At 40.3% G+C, this 23,188-nt stretch overlaps 1 protein-coding gene across 1 annotated transcript in view; it reads left to right on the top strand.

The window, feature by feature from the left end:
- Window positions 1–23,188, top strand: part of Fggy (FGGY carbohydrate kinase domain containing) — a 334,558-nt gene that overhangs the window by 222,154 nt on the left and 89,216 nt on the right. Inside the window, exons 10-11 of the mRNA XM_055618965.1 lie at window positions 9,332–9,393; window positions 17,132–17,279. Of these exons, the coding sequence (XP_055474940.1) occupies window positions 9,332–9,393; window positions 17,132–17,279 (210 nt within the window). The remainder of the gene's footprint in view (window positions 1–9,331; window positions 9,394–17,131; window positions 17,280–23,188) is intronic.

Genomic DNA, 23,188 nt, shown 5'->3' with positions numbered 1-23,188 from the left:
TAAACACTGATCGAAAACCATTGCTCATTTCAGTTTGTACTTTCAGGTAACAGTCTGTGGCTAAGGGAAGTCAGATCAGGAACTCAAGGCAGGAACCTGAGGTCATGGAGGGAAGCAGAGAGCATGGAGGAGTGGAGGAGTACTGCTCTCTGGCTTGCACCATTAATCTTTTCCAGACAGCTTTCTTAGACAGCTAACGTCCACCAGCATAAGGAGGCTGATGCCCACAGTGGGACAGGCCCTCTCACATCAATCATCAGGCAAGTCAATCTCTCACTGACATGGCCACAGGTGGATCTGATCAAGGCTACTTTTTAGGTGATAGTAGGTTGTATCAAGCTGACAGTAAAACTACTACAATCTATCAACTTGATAAACAAACCTATCACTGTTAAATGATAACCTTTCCTTTCTTGTTCCCAAGATCTGAAGTTAATGTCATAATTTAAACAAACAGTCCAACGTAAAAGTATCAAAGTCCATGGAGCTGGAGAGCCTGTGCAGTGGTTAAGAGCACTGCATCTTTACTGGCTCGGGGGCCCTTGCAGTTTCACTTGGCTAAGAATTAGACCCACATTACTGCAATTGATGCAGAGATCCATGGAAACACAGGTGCCGAGAATAAGTGACAGTTGCATGCTCCACCCTAAACAAAGTATGTTTGCCATCCTGCTTTGGGCACAGTGAACATTAAGAAAGACCAAGTAGAAAGAATGTATGCCAGATGATAGGGAAGAAGGGCTGTCAAAGGCTTCCTCCTGGGCTGTATACAATGGCAATCATTAACTCTCAACAGATGTGGTTGTCTGCATGGGGTCTGTCCACAGATGGAGCCAGGTATAGATGGAGGGAGGGCTCAGGGTGCCCTCACTGCTGAACTATTTGCTACAGATAGTTTTAGGAAAAGGGAAAACCATTGTCTTCCACCGTGTACATACTAGTGATCCCATCAGGCTCAATCCAGTAGTGATACGAATGATAATTGTTATATATCAAAACCAAATGTCATGTATCTGGAAATGGGACAGGTAGGGAAGAGGTAAGGTTGAAGAGAGCAAGAGGGACATAAGATAGCATGGGGAACACAGATTAACTAGAATGAATTATATACAGATATGAATTTATGAATGGACAAAGTTAATTAATAAATAATTAGGCTCATCATCTACTTATTTCACACATTTAATTTCACTGATATTTACTTCTTATTTGAAAGGCATACATTCCTTTCCCAGCAATGACTGACTGTAGTTGAATTTTACAAAGTACACATTAAGCATTGCGCTGAACTTGCTGATTCGTCAGAATAGCTGCACAGAAACTTTTTTTTGCATAGATGTTTTGCACAGCATATCACTCTAAGCATTCAATGGGGCTGCCCATTCAACCACCGTCCACTCTTTCCTGTCTTACTTAGAGTTGATTTTTATTAGTGGGGCAGAGTCCAGTTGCTGAGCCACTCTTATGTGCCCTAGGCTTTCTGAGACAGTTGGACTCAAGATGGAGGTCATTCATTCACTCATATGCAAGGATTACAAGGCCCTGTCACACTGGGCCAGGCAAGAATGAGCTCACTCCAGTACTCTACCATCAAATAAAGAAAGGTGGACATGGAGCTAATAATTATAATTTATGATAGCACCTTAAATCATTTGGTAGGATACCTGCAGCCTCCTGGAAAGATGGAGCCTCAGGTTTATTAAGGACCTGTTATATGCCAAATTAAGGTCTGGCATTTCCTCTGGCCTCCACAGTATATGCATACATCCTGTGTTATTTCAGTTTTACTGGTGAAGAAGGATGAGACAACTTGATCAAATGTCTGCAGTGACATTTAAGTTCAGAGTCACAAATCAGAGCCAATTTGCTGCCACATTTTGCCATGACTGACCCTTAGCTCTTGAGCAGCTACATTTCTGAACATTGCCTTGTCTTGTAGACTTCTTTGAGAAACAGTCACTGTCAGTTATGGTAGCATTCTATCCAAGTATCTTGAAGCAGATGCACTTGGGAGGTTTTTGTCGGACTGTGAGATACGCATACATGTATCAGCTGTGGTTGAACAGATGCAGGTGTATCCCCAGCACTTAGCCCTCACGCAGTGACATGACTTCATGCGTACAGAGATCAACTCTGTAAAAACAATGGCTCCCTCTTCCCGCACAGCCCCCTAATTGGCTTTTCAACACTCGTTCTTCCTCTCTCATCCCTCATTAGCTAAAGTGCTTTTTACAGCACAGGTCAAACCCTTGCACTTGAATTGAGTCGAAACTCTTTAGAGCGAGTTTACTGCCTGCTACTGTATTTAAGGTACTGATCTGGATGAGAAAAGAGCAATGAATCAAACGGCCATTTCCACCCAATCTGTACCTTTCTGAAGCCTACATTCCAACAGAATGAGATAGATAATGCAAACAAGCAAACACAGTTCATTCTGTGTTACACATGTTTTTTTTTTTTAATTAGTACACATTGTGCTTGTGAGTTCAGATGAGCAGTTTGCCATTTTATTTTATTTTCATTATATTTGTGTGTCTGTGCATGTCCAAACATGTGTGATCAGAGGTGCACATGTACCTGGGGGTGGGGCCTGTGTGTCAAAGTGCACATGTTGAAGCCGAGGGGAATTTTTGGAAGTTCACTTCTTCCACCATGTGGGCTTCAAGGGATTTAATTCAGACTGTCAAACTTGTCAGCAAGCGTCTTTACAGGATGGGCTGTCTCACCAGTCCAGAGTTTACAATTTTAAATGAGGCGCTCAAGTGGCATTAGAACAAACAATGAGAAAGGAAAGGCAGGTAGCTATTTGGAGATGGGGAAAGAATATGTCAGGCCAGGGGAACCATCAGCACATGAGGCCTGAGAGTGTTGCTTGCTTAGGTTATTACAGAAACATCACAGAGGCCACATCAATGGAGAATTAGGAATTCCTATCCTTGGCCACTGTAAGGATGTTCACTGTTACCCAGTGCAAAATAGAAAGTCCCTGGAGAAGGAACAGGCCATGAAGTGCTCTGAGTTTTAAGGGTCATTCTGACCCTGGTTTGCTCTGCTGGGCATTAATGATGGGGTGGGAGGATGGAAGCACTGGCCAGAGATGAGCTACTGAAGGAAGTCAGCTGAGATGATCGTGCTGGCAGTGAGCACTCATCAAATTTGGGATATGTTCTTACACTAAACCCGACAGAAATGCCTGATGGATTAGATGTGAAATATATCTTTAAAAGGCAGATCTGGGTTTTGGAACAGCATTGCAATCATTGGAGAAGATGGATTAGGTGTCAAGGAGGTGGGCGAGAGCGGGCAGGGCTCCCTGCCTTTCTGACTGCAGTGGCTGCTACCCTTCCAGAGTTGAAACTTTTATGTTTGTGTCACTTAGGAGCTACTATCATTTATAATTTTTAAAGCCAAAAAAACACTAGTTATTTAATTCATGACTCCTAATTTTTTCCCTCTCCCTCTATCTAGCCTATCAGTAAGTCATTAAGATTCTACCTCTCAAGTCTATTTCCAGTCATAGGTTTTTGGTTTACCTATTCTCAGAACTGTCACCAAGACCCTTTGCCTCTGCTCTGCTCGATGGAACGTGCATGTGCATGCATTTTACACAGCACAGAGGTATGGTTTCCTTTTCTATCCAGTCTTAAAATTACTTGGTTTCACTCCAAGTGAAAGTCTTTAGATTCTTTGTGTTATTGGAAAGACTCGTCTGAATGGATTTAGATTTTCTGTTTTAGTTTTGTTTCCAGTGGTCACTTTTGGTTTTTTGCTTTGCTGTCTTTGATTCCTGCTATCTTGAATTAACTCTCATGTTGAAGTTTTTACAATTCCATTTTAAATTCTCTATTGATTTGTGGGGTTTGTAGGTACCTTTTTGCATTATTTTTAAGGGTCTTAATGATTATAACAAACATCCCAAACCTTTCTGGTTTGGGCACACCTCACATTACTTTGCATAAGGTATAAAAAAAAACTGTCATTGCTAGAGTTCTACACACCACCCTCCCAACTTCGTAGACTCATGTGGTATCCGCCTATCATAATAACCCCACAGTGCAGTAGGCATTACATTGTTTTCTTTAAATTTTGCATTATTCTGCTCATATCACCATAACCAATTACTAAAGCCTGGGTGCAAAAGAGCAGATATCACTTTTCTTCCTGTTCTGTAGGCTAGAAGTCTTTGATCAAAGTATGACATACTTAGGTTTTGGTAAAGACACTACATTTATGGCAGACATCTGGTATCTCTGCCTCTTCTTAGGCAGACAGCAGTTGTGTTGCTAACACAACTGTTATAACTTTGCTTAACCTTGATTACCTCAATAATAATACCAAGAACATTAGAGATTCAAGCTTCAGTGTCGGGATTTTGGGGTGGGGACAAGTTTATTCCATTATAGTCATACATATTTTAAGGAAATTCTGGCAACTGCAAACATATTTTTTGTATTACCTATGTAATAACAATTTTCATTTCTCTTGCAGAGTTAAGTGTCTGTCTGGTAACTTTTCTTTTTAAACCGAGAGACTTTCTTTGGAATGTCTTACAGTGCAGAGCAACCGACAAAAACAAAACAAAACAAAAACAAAAACAAAAACAAAAACCAAACACTGTCTCTGTAATAATGTACTTTCTTTACTTTGAAGGTATTTCTGTTCAATATAGAAATTAAGGTCAACTGATTCATTTTCCCCTTTTTCAGCACCTCAAGTAAATGTTTTCTATTCTGGGGTCATTGTTTCTTCTAAGTTGCCATGGTGTCTACGACTGTTCCCCTTTGGTGATATAACATTTTTCTCCGTATTCTTGGAAGATTTTCTTGTCTTTGGTTTTTGCTTTAATATGCAAAGATGTGATGCTCTTTAGATTCATACTTGAGATTGCAAGTTGATGTTTTTCACTGCATTTACAATAACTTGTACATTTACCTTTTCTGTTCCATTTGTTCTCTTCTATTGTGACTCCTTCCCTAGCTCCCCTCCCCCACATGCAATCCAGACTCTCCTGTTTTTAAGTTCATGACTCTTTTAACTGTCATCTCCACTCAGGCGTTAGACATGTCTTTCAGATATTGTGCTTATCAATACTGATATTCCCATGTCAAAGTTTGTTATCTACTGTTTTCTGTTTCCTGTTTTTTTTTTTCTTTCTTGTCCATATTGGATTGTGGTTGAACTACCTGCTTTCAACCTCTTAAATCCTAATTCTCACAGTTGTCATCTCAGGTTCATTTTCTATTCAAAGGCTTTTCACGTATGTGAGTACTAATTGTCCCCAACACAGCACAGTTGGGCAATTTCTGATGATAATGTGGACATTGTGATTAATGCTATTATAGAAACACTCTGAAGAATATTGATTGGCTTTTTTGGTATGCTGTTTATATAATAAACTTTAACTTTTATCTCCCTCTTGATTAGTACATTCTAAAATGTCTGTTGATTTCCTCGGTGTTAACTATTCAGAGATCGTCCTGATTCGATGACCAGCATGGCCTGCGGGTATACCGAGAATAGAAATTCCATCTCTCTTGCTTTCACTGAACCATTGTGATTATTCACTGTGCCTGGAATCTCAGTTAACATTGGTAGAATCTTTAGACTCTATTTGAATTTTGACATAATGCTTCTCTTTGTATGAAAAAATATTTCTATTTATCTTTGTATCCTGCTTTTAAAATGATAAACAGCACAAAATAACCATATATCAGATGTTAGTTTCACAAATAAATGGACTAATTATCAACTTAAAATGTGTAAAACTCCAGCTTACTGATGAAGGAACTAACTGCTTTTAAATTAAGTCAGAATTTATCCACTTACTAATAAAAAAATGTTTTATGTAAATCTAATATTATAGTTGTGAACAACAAAACATAGTTAGCATTATCTTTCAGTGATGTCCCCTTCCAGGGGACTATTATCTTGAATCCACAGTTCCTTCCAGAAGCATGTTTTCTTTCATTTTTTTCTCTCTCTCACTCTCTCACTCTCACTTTCTCTTTCCCCCTCTCCCACTCTCTCTCAAATTTTCAGGCATGAATGAACTATTTACATAATTTCTCCTTCCCTTCCCATCCACCCAAAACTCTTCCTGTGCCTGCCTCTCATGGGAATTAATTATTTACTTTTCTATAGGTATTCTTCTCTCTCTCTCTCTCTCTCTCTCTCTCTCTCTCTCTTTCAGACACACAGACACTTTCATACTATTCAACCCAATTAGTGTGGCTTGTGAGTACCTGTATTTAGGACTCACTAATCATAACTGGCTAATCCATTTCTGGAGAAAATTGATTTTCCCTCTCTCATCAGCCGCCTGTATTCATATTCTCATGAGAAATTTGAGTGAAGGTGAAGCCAAGGTGTTTGGTTTTTTGTTTTTTTTATTTTGTTGTTGTTTTCTTATGGATAAGTAGACAAGTAAATGTCTAAAATAAATTTGGCCCTTCTGTGGTGCTTCAGCTGCTTTTTATAGAGCAGAAGCCTGAGGAAATGGGAGCAGAGATAGACTGTTGGTGTGCTTCTGAGGTCACTGCATGATGAAGGCAGTCACTCTTGAAGCCTGGTTCATTCACTGAGAAATAACTGCCCATGAGAAAACACATTTTATTTATGTGTGTTAAATGAATAGAAAATATGACACAAGTTGTAACGTTGACACTGTGAGCATACTTTGCTGCGCTGTTTAATGAATGCTTGGTAAATTGACAAATGGGTTAACTTTTTTCTATTTTGCTTTCAAATATGTTGTTCAGTCAAATGCTTTTAAGGCCCATTGTTTTTCCTTGCCTTTTTTTTTTTTTTTGGTAGCCAGTCTTAACTACTTTATGGATTCTTCCTTCTTTTGCCCTTCTCCACCCCTTTTCTTCTTCCCTTCCAAACCCCTAACAATGGATAAGAGGGAAAAATGATAGAGAGGAGAGGAATGAAATCCCTGAATCAAGTCAGGTGTCAGAAAGGGGCCAATGATAGCCTTAGACCACTTCCTGCTAATTAGGGGCATCAAGCTCTTTGGGGCAAGCTTGATCTTTCACTGTCAGGATATCTAATTTATTCTTGTTGATTTTTTCTTTGTACATGAATACTTAACAACCCACCCCGCCTCGAGAGGCTCTAGCATTTCTATGCCCTCTGAAAAGTCCCCAGAATACCAAGCATCACACAATTGCAAAAACTGTCTGCAGCTGGCCAAATCATGGCCCCACTAGAGCACGAGGCAAAGCATAGTCATCTGCTGTGAAGCAGCCCCATATGCGCACACCTGGGATTAAAATAAAAACATATTCCTATATTTTTGTGCTTTTTAAAAAACCCAAAATGTCAAAATTCTCACTACAATCCTTATTCATCCAAATTCATGATGTTTTATTTTATCTCTAAGTTAAACATATACCTGCCCTGTGGCTAGATGTGCCTAGAACAAAGAGATTAAAATATAAAATGTGGTATGTAATGCCAAGAAGAAACATATAGCACTGTGTGACCATATGCTGCCAACACGGTGGCTCACTCAGCTCATATTCACTTCACAAATATTTAGGTGCTGTGTGGACTGCCTAACCACCTTCTTCACGTCTTTATGTCTTTCCATCTTTATGACACTAATAATTACCAAAAGTCTTTATGCTATTACACTTTTGTGTATGTTGGCTATACCTATCACTGTCCTCAGAATCTATGCACATTTTTTAATATATTTAGCATTCAGTAAACACTAAGTAACTACATTCGTAAAAGAACTTCCCTGTCTCTCTGGAAGTTCATATAAATATTTTTTTGTGACTCTTATGTGCTTCCTATGAAAATTAGCATCAAATGTAGAGATTTGCCTTATTTGTTAAGATACCAATAGTTTTACCCCAGTTCTCTTAAGGAATCATGATTCCTCTTACCGAAGCTCTAGGCGATGCCTTACTACAGTGACCCAAAGTTGGACCCAGAGGAAGGAGGTGGATACCGCAAAACTGCATGATTTATTTTTGAAATGACCAATGGCTTTGTTGTTATTTTGAAACATTTCCACAGAAAAATGGGATTGCCCAACTTACATTCAACCTAAAAGTTTATTAGGCCATACAGCATAGCAGTTACTAATGAGAACTTTAGATGTTGGAGACCACAGCTTGAGACCTAGCTGTGGCACTGTGACTGAGATAAGTCATTGAGCCCCAGTTCTCTCATCTACTTAACAGAAACCAAGCATCATCCTTGGACCTCTGTAAGAAGTAGATGAAATGTATGTGTAATTCTTAGGCTGGAGTTGATGGAGGTAAATGAGTTGTTAAATGTTAGGTGATATTGATGCTTCTGTTATCATTATAGCAGATACACTTTTCTTCCTAGGAATCCTGTTTAAAACAAAGCTGATAGTAAAGGAGAATATTGGGGTTCAGAGGTAGTTAGTGATTTCAAAGTCGCAATGATGGTGAGGAGCCAAACCAGAACCTGGCCTCTATGTTTCCAGAATATATTTGCTTCCTTTGTTCACAGCCCCACTTTTTAAGAAAAACTCTGAGCCAATTTCCATGGGGCTAAAATACGCTGTTCAAGACTGAATGAAAAGAATTCCTTCCAAATGGTTGTTTTTGACTCCAGGAGACTGAAGTAAACATTCAGAAATACACAGATTAGTTAGCAGACAGAGAAAAGTGTTGAGTCGCATTGGTGTTCCCAGGCATATTACATGTTTTGTTTGGAGCCACCAGGGGGATTAGGAATTAAATCCTAGACATAGTATTCCAGATAACATCTGTAGAGTTCAGACATTCCTGCCCTTTGCAGAGATGTCCTGCTTTCTCCCGTGACAGTTTGGGGTCGGGGTGGGATCTCTTGGCAGGTCTGGGCACCGCAGCTGTGCTTAGCTGGGACTTGGTCATCATACTCTCCGTCTTTCGCTGTCTCAAAGGCTGCATTAGTAAGGCACAGTAGGCTCTCAGCTGCTTAGAAGTGGCAGGGAGAAATGAAGCCATCCAGAGACAGTTAATCCTTTCAACAACAAAGACCCCTTTGCCCACTTTTCCCAGGCCAGTTTTACCTACTAGTACCAGCTCAGCAGTAAGAATACCATCTGCTGCTGCAATTCTTTCTAAATTTTGTATAATGAATTCAAAGGGACTTGCACAAAAAAGCGACATTTCTCAAAGAATTGATATGTTGGTGTTAATGTCATTTTTTTTTTCGTCCTTAGATTCTCTATGGACAGAGTTTAACAAAGCAGATGTGTGTGTGTGTGTGTGTGTGTGTGTGTGTGTGTGTGTGTGTGTGCATGTGTGTCCACTTTAAGGATAAAGACACCATAAATTTGACCTACCTCTTTTGTGTTTTTTAGATAGACCATATGGTGCAGGGCCACCCTGCCTTTCCTGAACTACAAGCTAAAGCCACAGCCAGGTAACTCCTTCAAATGTTCCCCCTGTAGCTTTTCTATGTAGATGTGTGAGTGACATTCATTTTCAGGAGTTGTATGATTTTCAGAGATTGTGAACAATGCAAATGTTTGGAGGTACTTAAGATGATCATCCAGATGGTTTAGAAAATATATTTGTTAAGTTTGTTTTAGAATGATCTAAGAAAAATCAGAAAAAAACTACTCCCATACACAGATTGTGTGGATGAGCAACCCTGATGGAGATGACCATGCATGGATTTGGGTGTCATCATTTTTTGGGTGCACACCCCAACTTTCCTCCTTTGTAGATGTGTGGTATTGCACATATCATTCAATCTCCTACATCCTGTGTGAAAGTAGGAATATTAACTAATGTGCAGTGGCTTCTGAGGTGTATTAGGAAACCTGAGTGTAAGAGAGGACAAGCAAATCAATGTGTGCTTACTCATTTGTGCAAAAGAACTACAGGAAAATTAAGTTATAAAAGTAACAAGATTGGTTACTCAAAGTGCGGATAGAAAGGGGATGGTAAAAATGGGATTGGGAGCAGGCTGAAAAAAGAGAACACCTTTGGATATATGTTTTTATATAACTCTTACTCACAGAATGATGGGGAGGCCTCATAGCCCATAACATGATTAGAAGAAGGAAAGGTAGATGCTAGACATATGGTTGATAGATGGTTGATTAGATGCACAGGTCGATAAAAGGTAGATGATGGGTGGGTGGATGGATGGATGGATGAATGGATGGATAGAGAGAGAGATACATAGATAGATACATAGATAGATAAGCAGGCAGATAGGCAGGAAAACAGATAGCAAGATGTTCACTTGTGATCGAATGGACAAAATGAAAAATAAATAGTAAAACTAGGGGTTCTGTATCACAAAGGAATAGCTTACCTATACTATTAAAATGCAATACATGTTGCACTGGAAGCTCAACAGTGTGCTCCCAGGGTATAGAAATGGAGGATGTATTACCAAGCCTTCCCTCAGGTGTCAGGGCAACCCTCGTCAGCTGGTATTTTCATTGTCTTAGGCATGGTATAATCTGGAACAAGAATTCCTAACTTCAAATCAGCAGTGACCCTTTGGAATTGTGTACCAGGTTTTGTTGGTGTTATACTTGTGCATGACTTTCTGTGATTTTAGGTCATAGCTTTCATCACACTCTTGAAGGACTCCCAATAGTCCAGCATTCATAAACCATTAGCTCCCTCCCTCAAAAAAAAATAAATAAATAAATAAATAAAGAGCACTGGAACAAACCAAATGTGATGTGCATTATTATGAGATAGGATTGGGTGATTAGCCTCCTACTCTGAGAACATATTTTGACTTTAGGGAGGTGATTTATTTGGGAGGGGTTTCTTTGTGTAACAGTCCTAGCTGTCCCTGGAAGTCTGTAGACCAGGCTGGTCTCATACTCACAGGGATTCTCCTGATTCTGCCTCCCAAGTGATGGGATTAAAGGCAAGAGCCATGACCACCCAAGAGCAAAGGTTTTTAAACTGAATTATAACAATGACAACTACATTTTATCCACTGATGAAAAAAGTGCAACAGCAGTCATTCCCAGATGCCAGCCTTCAGTAGACTGCCTACTTTTTCATGACAGATGTGTGGGATTGCAAGAACCATAGGCTTGGGATTAGAGATACTGGTTCTTAACTCCCTTATGATCTCATAAAACGACAACAGCACTAACCTGCTTAATTTACCTACAGGTGCTGTAATATTGACACAGACCTCATGGATATTGATATGTAAATATTTAATGTTCAATATAAACTTACTAAATAAGTCAATTTTGCAATGAAACGTAGCATCTAGAATATTATTCTGTTTCAGTTTATGCTGTGAATAGAAAGGGGAGAAAATGTGATTAGCATCCAGACCCAGAGCCTGAGCATCAGTGAGTGGTCTAGAAGCAGTAATCCCTAGAATTCAGCCCAGAGGCAGACCTGGAATCCAGTCCCGATAACTGTATGGGACATGCAGCCACCTCCCTGTCCTTCTCTTTGAAGCTCAGTTTCTCCAACACTGCCTGTACCCTTGTTCTTTGTTTATTTGCTTCTCCTCCTTTGCCCATTCTAGCTTGAACGCTGTCACATTCAACTCCCTGAATGTTTTAACGTTAACGTTTCTCGGTGACTTATGCTTTGTTAAACCCACTGGACACTTTAAAGACTCACTTCTCACATTCTCCGTGGCATGTGGCATGTGGCATCGGGGCTCACTCCTGTCTTCCTTTGTGATCCCTGTCCCTAACAAACCGAGATGTTGTCTATCCTTGTTGCTTCTATTTCTGACTCTTCCTCCTTCACAAGTTCATGGGATTCCCCACTCCCCCCAGCAACATTAATATTCATCACTACTAGTTCTCTGGTCATATTTCACTCTTTTGCCATCTTTTCCAAAGTAATCCCAATTATGCTCTTGACTCCATCTCTTTCTGCATTTTGGTTCTCTCACACATATTTATTGAATTAGTTCTCTTCTACCTCCCTATTACTTTCATCTTATCATACCATATCTATTTGGTACAGTATTTTCATACTTCAGGTCTTAGAATGAAATACATTGTTAAAAATAAAGCAGACTTTCACAAAGGAGGGAAATCCACAGGCATCCTTGCTGTGACTTTGGGACCTTCTGAAGACACTAAAGCAGATCACCTCCCCTTATAGCTTAGTTTCAGCAAATCCCATTTGAAATTCTGGGGACAAGTATAGATAAACAAATAAAAGATACACGGATCCTCTTTATCTACCGTAATTCCTTTAGGCCCCATCTCTGAATAGAAATGTCTTGAGTACTTATAAGTTAAGTAAACAAACTGTATGTGCTTATACCTGTACCTGGCAAGCATCTTTTTAATATTGGTGTATTTCACCCCTTAGATGGAGAATGCTTACCATTAATTGCAACTCCATCTCTTTTTTTCTCTCTATCTTGATTTATATAGAAGCTAAACTAAAAAGTAAAATGTCTCAAAATGAAGTTCTGGTGATGCCAGATCACTGAGTAGATGATGTTGGTATGATATATCAAGATTGGCACGTGAACTAAGGTTAGATCTGTCAAATCTAACATATATTATGAACATTAATGATAGACAAGAGAAGAAACAAACAAACAAAATTTGCTTTTATAGAAAGTGTGTGTATATATATATTCACATGTGCATTTACATATAGTATAACAAATGCACAAACATATATACTTGTTGTCTGAAATTGATAAATTCTGAATTAAAAAATCTAACTCAGGAAATGTAAAGCAAAGACTACTGGGGTAGCAGGGAACACTGTTCTTGCAGTGGTGAATCTTGAGTGGGGCCTAAAAGGAATAATAATAATAAAAAAAAGACCATGGCAGAAAAAGCCATGGTGCTATGGGAAGGATTCCTCCCAGTGGAAAGACTAGCAAGTCTCAAGGTCTCATGCAGCAGCCAGCTTGGTGGACTCAGAAATCACTGTAGCTGGACACAAGTGGGAGGGAGGGTGTCAGATGTGAGGTGGAGGTTACCTGTGCCCACACACCATGCCAGTCATCCTAGGGGTCAGTGAAAGGATACTAGATTTTAGTCACATACTTATTTTTGGTTTTGATCTTGGGGTGCTAGAACTTGAACCCAAGCCACATACTTTCAAAATAAACAGTCTACCACGGAGCCACATTCCAGCCCCAGGGTTTGCATTTTTAGGAAGAGGAGACAGGTGACGAGGTTTGTATTTTAAAAAGATTACCCTGGATACTCTTTTGCAAACAGACTACAACATTAATAAGGGTTTCAGATCAAAGAAACCTTAAGAAAGTAAGGCCCTAAAGTGTCCTCAGAGTTTGCTGGGTGCAGTCTGTTTGGACAGCCTTTGGCAGAGGTCATGGTGAGGAGTGTCCCTCTCACTGAACCTATTGATTGCAGGTTCTTCAGGACTGCATTTGTTCTCCTGTTTGTTTGTTTGTTTGTTTGTTTGTTTGTTTGTTTGTTTTTTCAACCTGTTTGTATTTTTAACTATTTTCCGGTATTTCAATTAGGACAACTCAGTTTTCTTTATCACATTGGTTCCTCAGGCCCATAACCTCACTGAGAATCAGTTTCTTCAAGTTCACTGTTCATCTGGTATTACAGGTCTTGATAAAGTTAAAAAGTCCACTGATGAGGATTCTGATTTCACACAAAGCTGCATTGATGAAGGCAGCATTCAAGACGGGTGGCTATGGGACTATGACCAATAAAAGGATCCTGGGCTCAGGAAAGGCTTTGAGATGATAGCAAAGGTGATTCTTAAATGATGATTGCCATGGGTCAGGTAGATGAGAATATATATTTGGACTAAATTAGCCCTAGATGATAACTGGGGTGATAAAAGAAAAACAGTGATGTGAATGAATAAATAGAGTAGGAAGGTACCAAAAACAGGCCTCTGGAAGAGCTTATTTATTTAAGGGACTAGCAGAAGAGGTGATTGAGCTGACAAAGGATTAGGAAATTCAAGATAATAGAGTGTTTTAGGGACTGAAGCAAGAGAACAAATGATGAAGAAAGGGTCAAGTGATGTAAAATGAATTTCAGTAGAATAGGAAAAGCAAATGCATGAGAAATAAGGAACTGGAGACTGAGAGCATGTTTGCTCCTTTCCGTGATTTTCTTTATGTTGTGGTGGTTTTTGGCACACCATGTGTGCTCATTTTTGGCTTGTGAATATGGTCATCATAAACAAAGTAAAAAGGCACCATGCAGGTCTCTGGAAGAATTTTCATGTTTAAGGGACTAGCAGAAGAGGGTATCAAGCTGAAGAAGGGTTAGAAAAGTCAAAACTATACAGTGTTCTCGACCCGAAGGAAGAGAGGAGATGATGAAGGGCAGCCTGAGAACCTGAAGAAGGACTGGACTTGGGGTGACAGAGAGCAGCGATTCAGGACACTGCCTACATTTAAGATTATAAGCAATACAAACTGAAATAAAAGTTTGTGATGGCAAAAGAGAGAACTGCTTATTAATGATCCGTCATTTCATAGTACTCAGGCCCTGCATGGAATCTTCCCAGTGTTCTGCAAGCTACAGACTATTGAATCCCATTGCAAAAGAGTAGCTCGGACTCAGCAAGTTTTAGTGTACCTGCTCACCAATTAATTTACTTTATGATTGTTGAAACTATATGTTCTGTGTCATCCCCAATGGGGCTTCCTCTGAGACAGGATATATGAGCCTGCCATTTATGAGTGGGAGGAAGAACAATCCAACTGGGATTGTAGTTACTATGCTTGGAAGGGAGCACACTGCCATTTGAAAACGAATTGATAAAACATACAAAATGAAACAAAGTCAAAACCAAAAACAGCATCATGCAAGGTTAAAATTAAGTGAATGATGATGTGCATTAGTTATTTTAATGTCTTCCAAGTGCACTTCATTTTGAATGATATACTCAGATAGCATACATGGTAAGTATAATTGAAAAAGCATGTAGGAGAAGGGCTGAATTCAAAGAATAAACACGCAGCTGCAAGGAGGTTAGGAGTGAGAGGAGCAAGCATTTCCCCCATTCCCCAGGGGTCTCATTAGTGTATGAGTAGCCATATATGTGGAGACTAAATGAATCTCACTGTTTGCAAAGACCCTCGGTAAATGGGACAATGACGAATCAATAGTAATTAGGCATATAGATTCTTATTGACCCAGATGTCTGAAGCCAAACGCCTACTCTGAGATTCCTTGAAAGGCAAATGGGAAGATTTATGGGCATTCACTTCTTTAAAATTAAAAAAAAATCTATATGCTAGGAGCAGTGATGCCCTTCCTAAAGGGAGAGTGGTTATGAATAGTACAGACTCTTGGTTTCTGATGAGAATGTTGTTCTTGAGATTTCTGTGTAAATATGGTTCCTGTGGGGCCAGACCAAGCAGAGTTGGGAGATAAAAAGCAAGGATGTGAGCATATGTATATACTCTGTCCTTCCCTTCTGTGGATGCCTCAGAGGATACTTTCCTAAAACTGAAACAGAGTATTCTGCAATGGAAGGGGGGCATGACAAGAAATATGTGATCCGACATACAGAAAACTCATGGCTTCATCATCGGTCAGACAGAAGAGTTTTGTGTGGACTTTGCCCTGTTATTCCGCCATTAAGTATTCCTTCTGTAATGGATATCAGCCGTGCATCCTCCCTGGACCACAGTGGAAGCTTGCTGCATGCTCCAGGAATGGCAGGTGGTGCCTAAATCATGGTTGAGCTTTTTTCCATGAATACTGTATTTCTCCTGCCAAAGTAAAGGCATGGACTGCAAATGCCAAGACTGTCCAGCAAAGAGCTGACTGGGTAATACTCTCTTTGCTCTGGTGATATTACAATTTGTGTGCTCATGTTTGCACACATCAAGCTGTTTTGGTTTTCTACACTTTCCGCACTGGAGTTTCATGTGAAATTTTTACTAAAAGAATGTCACTGGACCCGCGTTTATAGCTCAGTGGTAAAGCATTTGGTTAGCATTCACAAGATTCTGAGTTTGATCCCCAGCACTTAAAAAAAGAAGAAGAAAAACACAAAGAGTTTTCACTGATACAGATGAAGAGAGAATTTGAAACTATTTTTATGATTCTCTTAGAAACCTACAGAGACTCATGGTATCCGTGGGGACACTCCTGGCATTGCAAAACATGAACTAGAAATCACTTCTTTTACTAAAGCATCTTAAAAATGCAAATCACAAATATTGACAGAGGTATTCTAATCTCCCTTGGACACTCCCCATGTTTTTAACCTTTAAAGCTGAGGTCCCAAGGACACCACAAAAGTAGGAGAGAGGATGCTGTCTGGTCCATCTCTGGGATCATTGGTTCGGAACTTTGGAAGGCAGAATTTTCCAGAGATCCCCAGATAATGGACTATAGTCTTTGTGGCATGCAGGAAGACTTACCCCAGGGAAGTTCGTATTGTTATAATGTGTTATGAATAGGGAAGTAGGAGTTCAGGGGGACTAACTCATGCTCCGTAGCCATGACAGGTAACAGTATCAGGAGTTAGCACTGCCTGAACTCCAATGCCCATCATCTTTTGACCTGAATGATGCCAGTGACTAAGGGGGTCACACCAACTACACCATTTTTCACATCAGTCAAAATGTAAAATGGAGAAAGCCTACACAACAGCATTTCAAGGTTGTGGTTCAGAATCACATACCTAATTCCTGATCCTAACTGTGTGTATGACGCTCGTTCATTGAATCCAGGAGCATACATTTATCTCTGTTTGCCATTTCATCATTTTCATAATTAGGAAGACAGATTTTTAACAAATCGTTTGCGTCTGTAACATATTATACTGCAGTTTACAGAGTGCTGTATGTTCGCATACAGAGTCTTTGATCTTCATAATAACCCTATGAGGTAAGTTGGACAAGTATTGTGAGATGTTTTTACAGATGAGAAAAGGACGGTTCCAGGGCTTGGAATAACTGTCTCATGCTCACGCACCTACCAGAGGTGATGCCAGGGTCTGGCCGGGTCCCTTGACTCTAAGCCTTCCTACAGGACATGCTGCCTGTGTGGGGAGGACAGTGTGATGTGAGAGTGCATGGGCTTCTTACAAGAGTAGCTGCTTGGCTGATGCTTTTGGGAGCCCATTTGCTTTCCTGGGTCTGATATGGAAGTTAATTTTTTTTTTCTTTCTGCAGAATAACTTGCTCTTAAACCCTATCCCCTTTTAAAATCAATCCACTTCTCTTCCAGATGCCAGAGTATATATGCGTATTTGAACAGTCACCTGGATCTGATTAAGAAGGCTCAGCCTGTGGGTTTCCTCACTGTTGATTTACATGTTTGGCCAGATTTCCATGGCAACCGGTCTCCCTTAGCAGATCTGACTCTGAAGGGCATGGTAAGTGAAAGCCAGTCCAGGCACTGCACAGAGGTGAAGGCCAGCCAGAGGGTTGCAAAGTTTGGAAGAAACAAAGTGAGAAGAAAGAAAAAGAGGGAAGAGTCAAAGAAAACAGGCAAAGAGGCGCTGGCTTTTCTCAGCTGCCTTGTAGTCAGGTTGCTGCTGCTCTCAGGGAAGATCTGTTAACCTTCATTGTTTCCAAGCCAACTCAGAGCACATTCAAAATAGTATTTTCTGTATTCAACTCCCGTTGCCACTTTTTGCCCTGGTATGGCTAGAAGTCCTGCCTGTGTCATTTTTACATTTGCATTGATTTGTAGTCATGTTTTCCATCTCGGGCTCCAGGCTACCTGGTACCTCAGTGGTAAATAGTACCACCCATGGTCCCACTTGCCATAGCTGTGTTTTGGCTAGCCTATGTGTGAGCCATAGCTATTCAGAGCCTATAGCAAAATTTCAGAATTTCAGGTTTAACTTAGTTAAAAATACAATTAGTACATATTGGGGGATCAAGTCAGCTCTTAAGGGTCTTTAAGTATACTTAAGTATAGAGATTGTGAGCCCTCTATCGAGTCCAGAAGAACTTGATGAGCAAGCTCACACCCTATTGAGGTTATAGTACTTCAGAAGCTGGGCAGGATCTGAGGCCTGTGAGGAATCTGTCTAGCTATTGAAAACATTGAGAGCCAGGCTTGGAGATGGATGAAACAAGTTGAATATAGAGATGAATAGTAACTTTCAATTCTAAGGGGGCCAGATAAGAAGCCATGAATGCCAAGTCTAGGAAGTAGAGTATAAGGAAAGCCAAAATGGGAAGTGAGAATGGAGGCTGTGAGCAAAGAGCACTCATGTTCAGAAGGCAGAGTTAACAATGGATCAGGTCTACTGGTTGCAAGAATTTAAGGTCTGTAGTTAGGTTCATCAAGATTGTTTTAAATAGCTGTATGATATCATCACGAAGTTCAGAACCTCATTTTTATCACATCATTGACCACATAATCAACTTCTGTTCATAAAAGAAAATCATGGAGCAACAAGGAAACTGGACATGTCAAGAGTAGGCTTGTCTGGAACCCATGTCTACGAAATAAAAAGTGAACTGCGCCTCAGACCTCAGCTGTGGAGACAGAGAACAAAGGTCCAAGGAGGGCGCAGCTGTACTCTTTGCTTTGTGATAGTCAACACGTGCAAACTGATGGGTAGGAAGGAACACAACTTGTACAAGCAAAAAAGAATATGAAAGTCTTAAGACCAACAAATGCTTAGAGCCAAATACAGTAAAAGATACTCAAGATGTTGCCTTATCAGTTACAGAGATGGCTCCAAAACAGAGCTAGGCCATGTGGTGAGACGATCATGGCTCTGAAGTGACACGTACTAGTGGCACTGTATACATACACAGCCTCAACACCCAGCATGTCAGGCTGCCAGGTACAATGGTTTCTAGTGATTTTTTTTTCTTTTTTTAAATGAAGCCTGGTATCCGAAGACCTAAGAATCACCAGTATTAGAGCATTAAAGTCTGCTTGGCCAGATGTGGAACACTCCAGGAGTCAATGGGGTGTTCTGGGGGTTGCCATTGCATTAGATGAGTAAGCATGTGCTTGGCACAAGGGTCTTCTCGCAGTGAAACACAGGCCCTGTTATATCCATAAATTCTGGTGTGCTTGCTTTTATGGGAGTTTTACTGTCCTATAAAGGCACCTCTTTTGTTATTTGATGTTTCCTAACAACACTTTCCCTCTATAACTGTCCTTGGTTGGGCTCAGCACATAACAGCTGTCATTATATGGGGTTGCATCGCAGTAGTGCAGGGATAAAAGGGGACCCAGACAAGATGGAAGAAAGGCAATTAGGACTAAATGCCCAACATGCCCTCTCTTCAGTTCAGTTTTGAATGACAGCAGAACAAGTCTGCCTCTTGAAATCCTTCTGTAGTTGTGTTCTATCTTCTGCCTGGAATCGGCACTGTTTTTTCCTAACTCATATGCTAGGTAGAACCTACATTTCCGCTGCCTGCTTTATCCTTTTGCCAGCCCTATATCTCAGGCATTCATTCCCCAAACGTTTATTGTCCACAATCATTCATTGCAATTAAATACCCAAAGCTTAAGAACTTGAGTTGAAGTCCATAGCATCTACAGTAAAACACACACACACACAAAACAAAACAAAACACTAGGTGTGGCCATAGGCAAGGCTGCAATCCCAGAACTATAGGGTAGGGAGACTGAGAGATCACAGGAGCCTACTTCCTACCAGCCTAGCTCCAGGTTCGGTGAGACTCTGCCTCGAGGAAGAAGGCAAGGAGTGTTAGAGCACACTTAGGGCGGTATCTTCCTTTGGCCTCTGCATGCACCTGCAAACCCTGACGCACATATGCCATGCACACTCACACAAATTCAATTAATTAGTGGGCACCGAGCACTGCTACCAATATAAACAGGTGCAATAATTCCTATACTCGTGGAGCAGGTTTAAAGAGGTAGGGAGAAGCACTAGACAACATGCTCACGGCAACAGGTATTGTCAGAAAGTAGATTTGGGCTCCAGAATTTTTTTCTCTGGGCATGTATTAAGTGTATTAAGGATACACTTAGTGGTAATTGATGGGTATATCGAGATAATAAAGAGGCCATTTATTCCTCTAGGGAAAAAAAAATAGCAGATGAACAATTTACAAGTAGCAAATTATTGTGTGTTTTCTGGTTCTGACTAGATGGATGATAAGTATTTAATACTACTAACAATGTCCAAATGAATTAAAATATGCTGTGATTTTAGTGTACTTAGCAATGTGTTTGTTATAAACTGTAGCCAGTGTAAGAGTAACTAGACAGGATCCCCAACCTCAGGATGTTGCTGATGTTGTGGGAAGGCAGGATGAACAGTCCCTCAGCAGGTGGGGTGGAGGTCTCCACCTGTCAGTATCTCGTTTCTTCCTTTGTAGAGCCATGGTAGTTCTGTGGATTTGGAGGAAGGGTTAGTCTCAGCTGGGTACCAGACAGTGGTGATCCACCTCAGTCCTACAAAGATAAGGCTTTGTACTGTGCCAGACTGGAGTCTATCTGTAAATAGGAAGGGGCAAATTCACATGCACAGTGAATGATTCCAACAGTGTATTTTGGGAAATTCATACATATGCATCAAGAATATTAGATATATGTATGATTAAGAATAACTTAGGATGAAGGGACAGCTAAATGAAAGAAAAGAGAAATGACCATGACTACAAAAAACTAAAACTGCAACAATGGAACCAAAACTCACTTCAAAAGCAATGAAAGCTGAACAAAAATCAGAGCTGTCATAATACTTGGTGTGTGTTTTAAACTTACTCTATTAGAAAAACAAAGTGTGAGTGACTTTTTTGACTTTTTTTTTATGTCAGTCACCTGCACCAAGTGATTGCCTTAGGGTCAAACAGTTATTACAGTCTTTCTTTGTCAGATGAGGAGGAAAAGTGAGTTTCTTAAGGTCAGAGTATCAAGAAGGAATAAAGCGAAGTGTAAATCCTGTTTGGTTGGTTGGTTGGTTGGTTGGTTGGTTGGTTGGTTGCTTGGTTGCTTGGTTGCTTGGTTGCTTGGTTGCTTGGTTGCTTGGTTGGGTTTTTTAAAGGGATTCATGGGCCCCCATAAGGGACCTTATGCATAGTGCTGGACTTTGCAAAATGCACTGAGAACAAAAAAAGGGGGGAGGGAGTTCACATTGGTACATTAAGATTGATCATACTCAGCCTCATCTTTGCTATGTTGCTCTTGTCACAACCTTGTCTCTCATCCCCCAGTTCCACTGTAACCACAGTCTTTAAGTTACGCTCTGAACCTGCCTCTTCTTTGTAATGACTGAAACTTCCTTCTCATCCTAGCTGCTCATGTTACAGAAGTACTTTCTCGTCCTGGTTATATGCTTCCCTTCTATTTCAGTGTCTATGCTCATAACTAAGAGCAGGACATCATCCCATCAGGCTTGGGAACATAATTTTCTTTGCCTTCTGGCAACAGTTATCTCCCTGACATGGAGCTAGCTGTTTCCTCTTCCCTTTGAAAATACATACAGCCATCCTGTAATACTCAGCTGAAGGAGAGGTGCTGGAGGCCAGGGGTATGGGTTGGTAATATATCTGGACCAATGGAGAATAGTTAGAGCTGACTTTATCATTATCTAAAATAAACAGAAGCTTAGTTAATGACAACCTGTATGAGAATGTTAAGGGTTCTATAGTTTGTTATAAAATAAAAGAAGTTCTTGCATGTGGTTTGAATCTATAATCCCAGAGCTAGGGAAGTGGAGTCAGGAGGATCGGAAACACAAGAACATCTTCAGTTTTTAGGTAGTTGAAGGACAGTTCAAAAGAAGAGGAGGAGGAAGTGGAGGAGGAGAAGAAAAAGCATTGCTTGCTAAAAAATAAAGTAGGATGGACACATGCATGCAAGGGTAAATGTAACTAAATATCATTCGGAATGATTTCATGTTTTGAGAGGTTGGTTTTTGCTATTTGTTTGTGCTGTTTTATTCTGAGTGGAAGTTTAAGTGGCTTTTCATCTCTGTGAAGATGTAGCTAGAGAGTACATATTTTGAAACTGTACCAGTATTTGCATCTTAAACTGAAAATGCATTAGCATGTGACACTCGCAGGTTCATTGTATGAGTTCAGTCTGAAAGTGTAGCTGAAGTGGCCCCGGTGCTATTCCAGGGTCACTGTCAAATGAGAAGTGCTTGTCCAACAGCAAGCACACAACCAGTGACTGAATCTATAGTGTCTGCTCAATGGCCCCTGTAGGGATTCTGTATGTGACTGTTGAGCCTTCAACCACCGGCTGTGAATTTGCTTATTAGCCCCAGAACTGGAAAGAACAGCCACTGCTCACCAGCTAGAAAACCAGCTGGAGAAGTTGCAATGCCTCAGTGGGTCACAAGATATGCAATTCCTATGCATTTCATGGGGATCTGAACATGACTAGTTTCTACCCTTAGATTTTCTCATCAACAACAGGAAATGTTCATCTAGACCCTGCACAATGGCTAGTGCGATAGTTATTCTGAAAGTCTTTTTCTCCCTATATAGGACTGATTTAGTCCTCAAACTGGTATGACCTCTGTTTAGATGGTAGTAATTGAGGGTGTTTGCTTAAATTATTTTCCTGAAACACTCAGAGCAGTAATGGGCTCCGAGACATAACAGGCATGAACGCAAAGCAAAAATCCAGTATTGGTTGTACTGTGTTTCCCCTGCTTCAATTTGGACTATTACATAACCCTGAGCAGAAATTACATTCTAGTTCTCCAGTGAACTGCTCAGTGCCATCAACCATTCCCGCTCAGACTGTGGGAAGTTGAGTGTTGGTCCAGGGACTGACTGTTCAGAGTCAGCAAAGGAGCTTTACAGGAGCTTAGCTAGTCCCTGGAGGCTTGGCAAAGTCCCAGAGCCCAGCAAGAGACACTACAGTAAAGACTTTGATGTTTGTGTTGTCAGGAACTCATTTGAGAATTTGCAGGAATGCAGGAAGAAGCAGTGCCTTGTGCTTTCTTGGGATGGGGCTGGAAGCTCTTGAGCCAATCAAAGTTGTTTGTAAGTGACCCATATTGCTTTAGAACATCCTTACACATGCCTTAACATGCTAACTTTGTTGTTATTTAACAGTTTTGCTTAGATATTTTTATATCTAAGTAAAAATTTATATTATTTTTACTTACAAAAAAAACCAAATCCCATGATTTGATATTAATATCCTCAGTATCATTGAACTTGCTTTCAGATAATCTGTTACTTACTGAAGTGATTAATTTATAGTGGTTTTCAATAGGGCCCATTTCTTAAGGGCCTGATACCCCAGACCCTGCAGTTGGTATTATGTTTGTAGTCCTGCAAATCTTTACAACAACCCTTTGAGATGATACTGACAATT

This window comes from Psammomys obesus, unplaced genomic scaffold (assembly GCF_907164565.1).
Source record: "Psammomys obesus unplaced genomic scaffold, mPsaObe1.curated_primary_1811, whole genome shotgun sequence".
Classification (NCBI taxonomy): domain Eukaryota; kingdom Metazoa; phylum Chordata; class Mammalia; order Rodentia; family Muridae; genus Psammomys; species Psammomys obesus.
Note: the sequence above shows the minus strand (reverse complement) of the source record. Positions and strands in the feature narration are given on the sequence as shown.